The sequence below is a fragment of the Bipolaris maydis genome (genome assembly GCF_028858645.1).
Source record: "Bipolaris maydis strain C4 unplaced genomic scaffold PSV08scaffold_2, whole genome shotgun sequence".
In the NCBI taxonomy this organism is placed as follows: domain Eukaryota; kingdom Fungi; phylum Ascomycota; class Dothideomycetes; order Pleosporales; family Pleosporaceae; genus Bipolaris; species Bipolaris maydis.
In genome coordinates, this window is record NW_027093858.1 from 3533595 (window position 1) to 3544346 (window position 10752).

Consider the following 10752-nt stretch of genomic DNA (forward strand, 5'->3'; position numbering starts at 1 on the left):
TGATATACTGCAACTATTTTAACAAAGATGGCCTCGCCCAAATCTTTTTCTTGGATCAATTCATCGCGACATGAAGTATGCTTTAGTCTGAATATTTGCCGTGAATGGTTGCATGCGCGACCCTGGGCCGCCGTTGGTGTTACACCGTACCTTTCCCTATATGATTTCTTTTGTAATACTTTGAGAATACGAGCTTCAAGCCACATTCTGCAAACGTGACATGTGATCCGGCACAATATTCAGTCCGAAGGCATTTTTTTCTCTACATACTAGAAGTCTTTCGCAAGCAATAAACTCATGAACAGTAAACATTCTTGTATAGCTTTACCATTTTTACTCCGCCACGATGTCCTGAGCTCCTCAGACGAGCTCCGAAAACCTTGAAATGGTAAGAGAAGAACTGAAAAGTTGATGAAAAGCAAGTTCCAAGGTCAACTCTTTGAAGATCCAATTTCGCAGTTCGGCTCCAATCATGCTGTCAATACCGTAGCTCACTATTGAGCGTTCGGCATTTTCATCCGCGGAAAACTCGGCCTCGTCGATTAAGAATAATCGAGATAGCTTTGCGATAAACTGGTTGCGTACTAGATATATCGCTTTTGCCGGTGATTCTGCTCCAGCCGCTTTTAGTCGCATCAGGATGGAACTGGTGTCGCCATCGGCTCCCTGATCACCGCCACTACAGATATTCATGGAATGGATCAGGGTCGAAAAACGTGGATCAGTTGACCAAAAGGCGCCGACGTCGCCTTCGACTTTGATACTCGCTTTTTGTAGCTCAGCTGGGTCTAATCCGATAACCAGGTGATCGATGTATTCGTTTTGCTGGCGTACCTGGGTCTGCTGCTCAATGATGGCGACTTAGAAAGAATCCAGCATTGCCTTGAGCGAAACTCGTTCAGAGCGGAGTGTACGTAAAAGTCCTTGTGTCATTGCGGCCTCGCGATCAACACCGGCTCCGAGGTGATCTCCACAAGTCACCCAGAGGACATTTGCAGAGTCAGTTAAAAGCGTTTGCAGATGCAAAAATTCGCTTCCTGACATGGCCGCCACGAGCGGACTCTCAAGGTCAGTTAGCATGATGACATTATTGCTAGGTGGGCAAGCATCTCCAAGCTTGAAAAGTTCGCTCTCGAACCCAGCTTTCTCGGGGCAAAGTTTCAGACGAGCGACGCATTCGGTCGCATTGTCACGATACATCAACTGCACGGAAGTTGATACGGACGTCTCTCTTTCCTTGACTTTGGATGTGAGGAACATATGATCCTTCATAGACAATTTCGATCTTGGGAACCCAGCTTTCTTCAAGTCGTTGACTTCTGTGGATCCATTCGCCTCCAAGATTACCTGACCCATCTTTTTCAGCATCTGTGTTGGCCAAGGCCGAGGATATCCTGGAGAGTTTCGCTTTGAGAGACTGAGCAAGGACGACGTCCGTAACGAGGACTCTGGGGTTTGGAGTCTTGAATCCGACAAGTTCAAGGAAAGTAAAAATGTCTAGATGGACCTGAGTACCACGTATCCATAGTGGATCTGGCTTGTATATGAGCTGAGAGTAGGGTCGCGATAGGCTTGGGCCTTCTATTCTCTGCGGTATTGCAGCTTCACACGCCGTGCAACGCATGTTCTTTATCTCCACGAGCACTTTTTTGTCCTCGGTCAGAAGTTAACTGTGGGCATTGAACAGTCTCTGGCCACGCGGATCAATCCATGAGAAGATAGTAGCGCGAGCGTCTTCGGTGAGATCAGCAGTCTTTGGTTTCCAGACGGTAATCTCTTCGGCGCGGACGGGCACTGCTCCAAATTGCATTGCGCTGGCGCGACCGGCCCAGATTGCGACAATCATGAGCTGGAGACACGAGTCCAGGATAGCTGAGTGTAAAGTGTGGCGGGACTCATCCTTCATTACAGCAGGCTTGATGTTCGTTGAAGCGTGAGCGAAATACGTGGATCCATCGAGTTTAATGTTATCCATATCTTGGAACGTTGGCCCATAAGCAAATCCAACCTTCTTCAAGGCTTGATTCCAGAGTCCACCAGAGGCGCGCTGTGGTAAATTGGGTACCTTTTTGGCGACTGCTGAGCGTGCATCCGAATTGGTTGCAATACTTCCAGTCATGTGATTTTTGCGGTGGCTTTCGAATGAAATAGAGGAGACATTGAAATCCCACCATTGACTACCAGCACTATCTACATTGATACGCGATGGATGCATATTTAACAGAACCTCAATACCGCTGTCATCGTCCGGAGTTACCGACGCTTGTTGAATGGTGATGTCTCTAAAGGTAAACGAGTTGATTTCACGAGGCTTCTCCGACATCTCATTGATTGGAGTCACCGCTTCCATAGCTATGGAGAGACACCCAGCTGCAGGAAACACTGCCTCCCCACCTAGGGAGTGGTCTCGAAGCCAGGGAACATCTTTAATTCGGAAGATACTACGCCAAGTGGGTTCAGCCAAAGAGGCCCCGATTGCCAGTTGGCCCAAAATGTCATGACGTGCGGACCGTGAGAAATGGTGTTCTTTGCTCACTCATGACTCCGCCCAGTACATTTTTGTCTTGTCCCACTGATAGGGCGGAAGATCTACGATGAGGTTGCCCATTCGCGGAATTATCTTTCCAGATTGGTACACCTCTTCGATTGCAGTCACTCTTGCGAGATCAAGAGTGTAGTTTCGCAGGAAAAGTTCGCCAACCAGCTTGAGGACTTGGTTGGCACAAGGGAAATTACGCAAGAGGGTCGGTAGGTACTGCAACTTGTCATCTTGCATATTGGCCTTAATCTGCCTGACAGGTCCTGAAAGAGCAGAATGAGGTCCGATCTCGATCAGGATATCCACCTTCGGAGTATTTTCACAATTGAGGGCTATTTGTACTGCTTGATTGAACAAGACGGGGTTGACAATATTGGTGCTCCAATACGTTTCGTTGAGGACTGCGTCGCTGGGCAGAACAGAGTTTGTCACAGATGATACCATCTTGATATTGCTGGAACTGTCCGTTTGAGTGACCCGTTTCTTGGTTTTGGCAACAAGTCCTTGGTATCTTTCAATAGCTGGAAGCATATGGCGTGAGTGATATGCTTTGCCATTGGTCTTGACGAGACGGACAAATATGACGTTTCTTTGTAGATTCTTTTGAATTGACTTCAAAGCTTCTATGTTGCCCCAGGCGACGAGCAAATATGCATGCATTCCAAGTAAATTGTGCAAATTCAATGTAAGTACGGATGACGATTGCGCCCTATGTATAGGGTGAAATTCAAAACTATAAAAACTAAACTATAAATCCAATACGATGACCCTAATAGATGTGGACAATTTCGAATTGCATGTGTAGGTCCTCGCCAGCTAAAAAGGAAATACTCCATTGATCAACCCTACACGTCTTGTCTGAGCCGGTAAGTCATAGTCTAAGCTCCATAGCCTTTTTGAAACAAAGATTCAACCTTACACTCGTTGCGCCTTCCCTCCGCAGTTTGAACAAAACCCTGAGTGCACAGGATTGGAATTTCCACAGGGGCAGTTCCATGCCTGTCCGGCGGTAGCCCCACCCGCCCCAGCCATTGCTTGTGCGTTACTTTGCTGGCCAGATACTGCATACATGTTTTTGATATTTTCGCCTAGCCATTGCGGATTTGGTTGGGTTTGCTGAGGTTGCGGTGAAGGCGTCACTTGCTGTCTCGGTGGAACAGAGTCGGTAAATTGTCCTCCATTTTGAGGCGCCGGAGAGAACACACCGGAATTCCCCGCGCGTTGATTGTTCCAATTCTCATTAAAGGTGGAAGGTTGTCCTTGCATCTGACCTTGTGGAACATTGTTGTATTGAGGCTGATGTGGGTTGAACCCTTGGTTCTGGTTAGGGTTTTGGTAGTATTGTGGCTGTTGTTGTGGCTGTTGGTAGCCCGGCTGTGGGTAGTTTCCTGGTTGCTGCCCATAAAATGGCCTCTCGAAGCTTTGCTGAGGCGGATGCCCATGTGGATAGCTTGGCTGGCTCTGTGAAGCAAGCAAGAATGCGTTTTTCTTGTCCAACCCTGTACCGCCCATGTTTTGCGTCCTCACCACGCGGTCATTTTCATCAATCCAGATGGCTCGTAATTTCGCCTCTTTCGCTCTCCGTGCAGAAGTGGAGCCATACAAATCGTGCATATACTTCGTAAAATCAAGGTACGCCTTCCTCACAACCTCGAAATGCTTAACTGTCAAATGTACAACCGTATTCTGATTCTCCGTGTCTTGCGGAACTCTGCTCAGGGCCTCAGATTCTGCCAGAGCCACTGCTGTCTGGCATGCATTGCGGATCTGGCGACCGTTCCAGCGTGCATGTGGGTACTTGTCGAAGTATTTGGCTGCGAAGGCGGCGATGTCCTCTCTATCGATTTTAATGACGCGGCTTTTGGCATCGAATCGGGCTTGAATCATGTCCATATTGATTTTAAATACCTGAACGGTCTTGTCTATACTGAGTTCAGGGTAGTAGAGACTGACGTGGATACGTGAGGTGAAGGCTTCATCAAAGTCGCCGACGCGGTTGGTTGTCAGAAAGAGGATGCCTGAGTAATATTCCATGAGGCGCAGGAACACTGTCATACGAGTAAGCAAATGAAAAGGCTGGGACGCACACAAAGGTCGGTGACTGACCAGCAACGAGTCCATTTCGCTTGAAATCTTCTTTTGTCCTCTCTGCTAAGAAGACATCGGCCTCATCGAGGAGAAGAATACAGTCCCACTTATTAGCGAGCGAAAAGTTCATCTCCAAGGCGCTTTCCACTTCTGTTGCAGTTGTTCCAAGGTCGCCTGGGGTTGCCGATGATTGTTAGTTACTGTTCGACGAATGAGTCCGGAGCTGGAGTATATCGTTACGTACCGCATGTAATCTGAAATAACGGCTTTTTGAACATCTCTGCGACTCCCTCTGTTACACAAAAAAAAACGGTCATTGAACGATTCACCTAATATAAGCGGGCGAGTAGTACATACCAGCAGTGGAAGTTTTCCCTACTCCAGGGGCGCCATGCAAAAGCAAGATCAGACCTTTTCCTACAATTGAATCAGCCCATGACCAGTCCATACTGCCAAAGACGCTGGGGGACTCTACCTTTTCCTTTCACGAGATCGAACTCCTCTCTTTGACCTGTAGTGGATTTCTTATCCCGAAAGTGTTGGGCAATGAGTGATACAATCATGGTGTGATGCCCCTTTTCGAGTACGAGACGGTCAAAAACCGATGAAGGTTCATCTTCCTCCCTTTGTTGGTGCGAGGTGTCCTTCCCCGCTATATTAGACGTCATAGACGCTGCTTCTTGCGGATGAACTTCGGTCAGATGCGACAGGTCCAGTTTAGCTGGATGGAATTGTCAGTATGTACTGTTGGTGCGTGCTAGATAGATCGGAGATGGTTGCTCACCCCATTTCCGACTCCGCAGGACAAAGCCGAATACACGATACGACATGATGACGAGTTCGTCTTCGGAACATGGTGCGTTGCCCTTGGGGCCAGTCTGCAGTTCCTTTAGCAGACGAGGCATAATGGTAATCGGTGGCTGTTCGTCTAGGCCGGTTGAAGCAGGCAGCAGACTATTGATATACTCGGACCGCTCCTTTTCATCAACATATTGGTCATCATAAACATAGTCGTCCCCACAGCAGTCACCCATGCATGGGCCAAGGACAATATCGTCGTTTTCTTCGGCCACTACATTACCAATCAGGGTAATAAGCTCCGGCTTCCACGGGCTTTGCTCCTGATTTCTCAATGCCGTTTGATCGTCTTGCATGGTGAAAGCTGTTTCGAAATCGATAACAACTGGACTCTCTACTTCGTCTTTCACTTCCAGTGTTGGCCCAGCATAGTACATATCTTAACGCAAGGTTACAAGGTCAGTATAGGCCCAAATAATTAAAATGGGATTTTTTTAGCCATCAAGGGGACTTCGCAGAAATCCTCACTAGTAGCGTATAGATGTAGGAGGGTAGTAGGGTTTATAAAAGCGGGTTCACCTACGCCTAACTCCAGCGACTTCGAGAAACTTGTTGCCTCGAAGTATGAGTTTCTGCCGGTACCTTTCCTGATCAGGGCAATGCGCTAGCTCTTTCCACTCGGTATCGCTGTACTCTGACCGTCTGAAAGGGTGGAAACGAAGAGGATATACCTCTAAGGAGGTGACCTCCCTCTCTCCCTCAAATCGTTTGAAGTCGAAAAGTTTCTCCACCGGACCTATATGTTTCCCATCAAAATCGATGTATACGCAGCTGACACTGAAGGCTGCCTTCTTCCGGTCCTTATTCTCCCGACTATTCCGAGGATTATACCACTTCTGCCAGGCAGGGGCCATGCGGTGCTTCTCACTGGTAACGCCGATGACTTTGTAAGCCTGCTTGCCGTCGCTACTTATTACCTCGACACCAGGCCGAAATAGGTACCAGAGATCGGAGAAGAAGACTTTTCGACATAGAGGTCCGTTGAGGTAGTCTCGTTTTGCTACAACGTTTGAATCTAGGAATTGAAGGAGACATTTCAAATGCTCTAGTGCTGTTGGTGACTTTGTTGGGTCGTTTCCTTCGCTTTCGTTCTCTTCCCGTTCGCCTTCGCCGCCTGATTCTTCTGAAAGGTCAGCTAGAGGCTCAGCAACTCTCAAAGTGCTTTGCGCCTGTCCTGTGGCTGTCATGACCTGTTCTGAGGGGTCTGTGGATACTCCAAATTGAATCTCAGTAACCGTGTCATTGGTAAGTTGCCCCTTCACCGGCGCAATCTCATCACTCTGTTCTGCGTCAATGACTGAGGCTTTGGTATACGTAAGATCTCGCTGGCTGGTGGATGTCCTTTTTAGCTTCTTCTCCAGCGCCGTACACCAGTCTCGCAATGCGTGTTCTCGATAGGCGAGCGCCTTGTAAGGCCTGATGAATACAGCGGCCTCCACTTCCGAGTCATCTAGCGATCCCCCTTCTGATCCAAGAATTTGAACAAAGATCCTTAGAAGAGCATCAGAGTGTATTCTGATTCTCTCTGGAAGTGGTGTCTTGCCGGGTTCTTTGGGATTAAATGATTTCTGACCTGTGGATTTGGCCACGTCTCTGGTTGATTGACGTCCAGAGTAGCCAAACCACAGCTGATTTGCCCCCACATCGTCGTCAATGACAGGCTCACCGATGAGAATATCGACAACGTTTGCATCTTGCTCTCTGATTTTTGCTAGATGCTTGAACTGATACCACTCCAGAGGGTTGAGCCTAGGGGTGGCAGAACTATTGAGAACCTGCGCTGTACTGTCTGTCTTCTGATCCTCGCCGAGCTTGGAATTTCTATCGGGTACCACTATATGACGCTTTCGCTGCTCCTGCTTCTTGGCACTTTCTATTTGGGCTTGTTTTCGCAGTTGCATCTCTTCAGCCAAGAATAAGCGTTCCAACTCCATTCGAAATTTTTGCGTACTCTGTCTCGGCGATAACCCCAGTCGATGGTTATGTCGTATTCGTCCTTTGAACCTTTTCCGTCTTCTTCTGGATGGGCCGTACCTTTGAAGCCACAATCATGATCAGGGTCAAAGACATCCGGCCGCTCGTACGAATTGTCTGCCGAAATATCTGGGAAACATACATTCCATCGTTGTCTACCATTCTGCACAGCACGTGCATATCGATAGAACCCGGTCCAATCCCCTGGCCCTATATTAAGCTCCCACTCTTTCCGGTGCTTGTACAAGCAGGCTTCCATCCGCTTGTATTTTTCTACATCGGCCATGACTTCGGGATCGATTCCTGCTGTCTCAGATCCCGCAAGACCGGGTTTGGCCTGACGCGTCTCGAGCTCCGCAATCTTCTTTTTCAAATCGTTGAGCTCATCAAAAAGCCCAATGCCCACTGATGGTGTAGGCCTTTCGCCCTCACCATCTACAGCTGCTACATGATGCTTGCCAACGTATTCGGTTGCTGGCTTTGTGTTCTCGTCAAGGCTCAAAGTATCGTTGATAACGTCGGCCATTTTCTAGCCCTGAACAGGAATCTCTCGAACCAAGCGGACGGATCGCGGCTGCTGCAGGTGCGCTGCAATGACGGGGCACCAAGACCACGGCTGAGTAAACACAAGAGGAGTGGTCTTAGAAGAGACTAGCACCCTGAACAGACTAGTTGCGCGGTAATATCTTAAGATGGTAGGGCCTTGACAATGGATGCTGTGAGGAAAAAGCGCATGCCGCACCTTTTAAATCAAGAGTGCAGGAGGAGACTTTAACCTTGAGATCAGCATGTACAGTGATGAACCCCGCCCGCCCAGGTGTGGGGGCGAAAGTGCTTGCATAAATCTAGATGCACCTCTGTCTACGTTAATGTCATTGAGCGATAAGAATTCTCAGCCTTGTCACGCAGGAGCGACCGGAGATGGCAGTTGCTAGCGAGAAGAATGCGCCATACAAGCCATCTTTTCGTAAGCCTTTTATAAATTGGTGTGACCTGAACCAAGCTTTGCAGTTGAATAGTTGCCTTGACCACTGACAGCCTTACACGACCTCTTCTCCTGCCCAGAACAAGTGTCATCATGGCGAACCCGCCTATACCAACACTTTCGAAACGAGCGCCGACCATTGATTTCATTGATATGCGACTCTCCAAATACCATCCGGCATTTTCTTCTCAATCCGTGAGGTATGATCCGATGTCGAGGCATTATGTGCCGGCTTCCCAGGTTTTGGTGGCGAATATGAATAACAGCCTCGCGACACCGCCAGCATCGAACGCGCAGCCAAGTGGCAACGGTCTACCGCAAAGGCCAGAATGGACAGATACGAGTGCTATGAAGTTCTGGAATGAGGTCTTTCCAGATGCTATGATAAAATTGAAGTCCATGAAAGAGCCTAAGGGCCGACCGGAAACATTGTACCACATCAGAGACAAACCCAACTGGGATGCTATCTATCATACGCTTGAATCGGCGCGCGCAGAATACCAGAAGAGCGGAAACCCAGTGAGCTGGATGCGAAATATGCGAAGAAAAGCCGCTGACAACATCACTCCTGGAGTCGAAGTGACAAAGATCGCTTCAAAATCTGTTCCTCAGGATCCAATCGCGACTCCGGTGATAGGCGCCGTAGGAGTCGTACTCGACGCTTTCCAAACTGCTGCAAATGTGCGAAACCAGGTTCTTGCAGGCTTCGATGGGGTGATTCCAATCTTTTCCGACGTAGAAGTCTTCCTCAGCACGTTCCAAGGTGATGTGAACATTCGGAACGCATCCATCGATTTAATTGCCGCGACTCTAGAGGCTGTGGAACGAGCCATAGGCTTTTTCATCAGCAACGAGTTCTTCCGAGGCGGGAAAGCGCTCCTGAGTGGTGAAAAGTACGAGGAGAGCTTACTCCAGAGCCTCACCATGATCCAGACAAAGGCCAGCGATCTCATGCAGCAAGCGTTGAAATCGCACATATTTCAATTCCAAATGTTTTCACAAGAGACGAAAAGGGTTTTTGAGCAGCATGTCAACCAGGTCAACAACTTGGTCGCCGGAAACAACAATATAGAGCAGTTACTGAGAGACCATCTGCAGCAGAAAGATCTCCAGCTGGAACGTGTCCGACAGGAAAACGTTTATCTCAAGGTCGAGAACGGGATACTGCGCTCTACATCGCCAGTGCAGCAAATCACGTGGGCTCCTCCGCAGCAGTCAGCCCTAGCACCGGCCCCAGGTTGCCACATGAACCAAGAAATGCTCCGGAACATAATCGCTACTTTTGACCTAGACTTCGATGACGTCGCCTTCGTCATGGACAAGAAAGGGCAGCTTTCTGGAAAAGACATGGCAAGAGCCGAGCAAATCATCCACACGCGGCTCTTCCAGAACTGGATTGTATCTGCCTCGTCGTCGAAGCTTTTGGTCCACTGGGACTTGAGCCAATCGCGTAGGATTGCCGAAGTCTCGCCGCTGTCTGTCTTCTGCATGACGCTGGTGCAGACTCTACGGACCAAAGACCGATTCATGTCCGCACTGTGGTTCTGTGGATGCCATGTTGACGAGAGCGAGCCTGGAGCTCGTACTGGTGGGCATGCGATGCTTTTGAGTCTAATCGACCAGTTGCTAAGGCAATTTCAATTCGACACTAGGTCCTTGTACAATGACATTGACCTTGTGAGCCTTGGAGAGGGTGGTCTTGAGGTGCCTATCAAGCTACTCGACTCGCTGGTGCGACAATTACCACCCCATATAACGCTGTTCATCATTATCGATGGTGTAGTTCTATTCGAAAGGGAGCAGTTTGTAGATGAGGCATTGGAGGTGTTTGCCAGCTTGATTCGCCTCGTTGTTGATGCCAGTGTTATGGCTTCCGTTAAGGTGTTGTTTACCAGCACACCCGGCACGGCAATCGTACGATCGGCTTTTGAGCCAGAGAATCTGATTCTGGCTGCAGATAACTTGCCACGGCCGGCAGTATGGAGCGAGGAACGCATGGTACGAGAGCTTGAGGGCGAGCTTGGAGACGACGAGGACCGTGATGAGTGGAGGTGAAATAGAGCCCCTACGAAGAGAAAATATTCGTAGCTTGTGTTTTAGTTTTAAACTCTGGATTAAGTTTTTACAGTTTTGAATTCCGAACCTTTGGGGCATAATCTTCACCCGTAGCCAAGTCGGGGGTACTGAGCTCGGGAACAGGCCCAGATGCAGCAACTTTGCATTTGTACCGCGCGCCGTGAGTCGTTCCCCCCCAACCACGCCTTAGCGCCACCCCCACTAGCCGGTGCAAATTGTTTGCTTCGACGAA

At 48.9% G+C, this 10752-nt stretch overlaps 5 protein-coding genes across 5 annotated transcripts; 1 reads left to right on the plus strand and 4 right to left on the minus strand.

Moving 5' to 3' along the window:
* Nucleotides 1-360: 360 nt before the first annotated feature.
* Nucleotides 361-1356, minus strand: PSV08DRAFT_244351 (uncharacterized protein; the record flags this gene model as incomplete). The annotated part of the gene is made up of 2 exons (XM_014224895.2): nucleotides 361-860; nucleotides 915-1356. 2 exons carry the CDS (start codon nucleotides 1354-1356, stop codon nucleotides 361-363), a joined length of 942 nt encoding a protein of 313 aa, XP_014080370.2.
* A 310-nt stretch (nucleotides 1357-1666) lies between these two features.
* On the minus strand, nucleotides 1667-2323 carry PSV08DRAFT_348108 (polyketide synthase dehydratase-domain-containing protein; the record flags this gene model as incomplete). The annotated part of the gene is made up of 1 exon (XM_014224897.1): nucleotides 1667-2323. One exon carries the CDS (start codon nucleotides 2321-2323, stop codon nucleotides 1667-1669), a length of 657 nt encoding a protein of 218 aa, XP_014080372.1.
* A 213-nt stretch (nucleotides 2324-2536) lies between these two features.
* On the minus strand, nucleotides 2537-3199 carry PSV08DRAFT_348109 (acyl transferase/acyl hydrolase/lysophospholipase; the record flags this gene model as incomplete). Its single annotated transcript, XM_014224898.1, has 1 exon — nucleotides 2537-3199. The coding sequence occupies one exon, from the start codon at nucleotides 3197-3199 to the stop codon at nucleotides 2537-2539; it is 663 nt and encodes a 220-aa protein (XP_014080373.1).
* Nucleotides 3200-3226: 27 nt separating this feature from the next.
* PSV08DRAFT_407698 (uncharacterized protein) lies at nucleotides 3227-8199 on the minus strand. The gene is made up of 8 exons (XM_014224899.2): nucleotides 7415-8199; nucleotides 6009-7358; nucleotides 5412-5864; nucleotides 5103-5348; nucleotides 4985-5044; nucleotides 4872-4919; nucleotides 4646-4801; nucleotides 3227-4587 (listed from the first exon to the last, which is right to left on the minus strand). The coding sequence occupies exons 1-8, from the start codon at nucleotides 7983-7985 to the stop codon at nucleotides 3455-3457; spliced, it is 4017 nt and encodes a 1338-aa protein (XP_014080374.1). The 5' UTR covers nucleotides 7986-8199; the 3' UTR covers nucleotides 3227-3454.
* Nucleotides 8200-8537: 338 nt separating this feature from the next.
* On the plus strand, nucleotides 8538-10576 carry PSV08DRAFT_217073 (uncharacterized protein; the record flags this gene model as incomplete). Its single annotated transcript, XM_014224900.2, has 1 exon — nucleotides 8538-10576. The coding sequence occupies one exon, from the start codon at nucleotides 8538-8540 to the stop codon at nucleotides 10497-10499; it is 1962 nt and encodes a 653-aa protein (XP_014080375.2). The 3' UTR covers nucleotides 10500-10576.
* Nucleotides 10577-10752: the final 176 nt, after the last annotated feature.

Bases quoted from the DNA above. Each gene is read 5' to 3' on its own strand.
- PSV08DRAFT_407698 (XM_014224899.2), bottom strand. From the start codon at position 7,985: ATGGCCGACGTTATCAACGATACTTTGAGCCTTGACGAGAACACAAAG. The intron at 4,802-4,871 runs GTACGTAACGAT...CGGCAACCCCAG, and splicing joins GTTATTTCAGATTACATGCG to GCGACCTTGGAACAACTGCA. The intron at 4,588-4,645 runs GTCAGTCACCGA...CTCGTATGACAG, and splicing joins GCGAAATGGACTCGTTGCTG to TGTTCCTGCGCCTCATGGAA.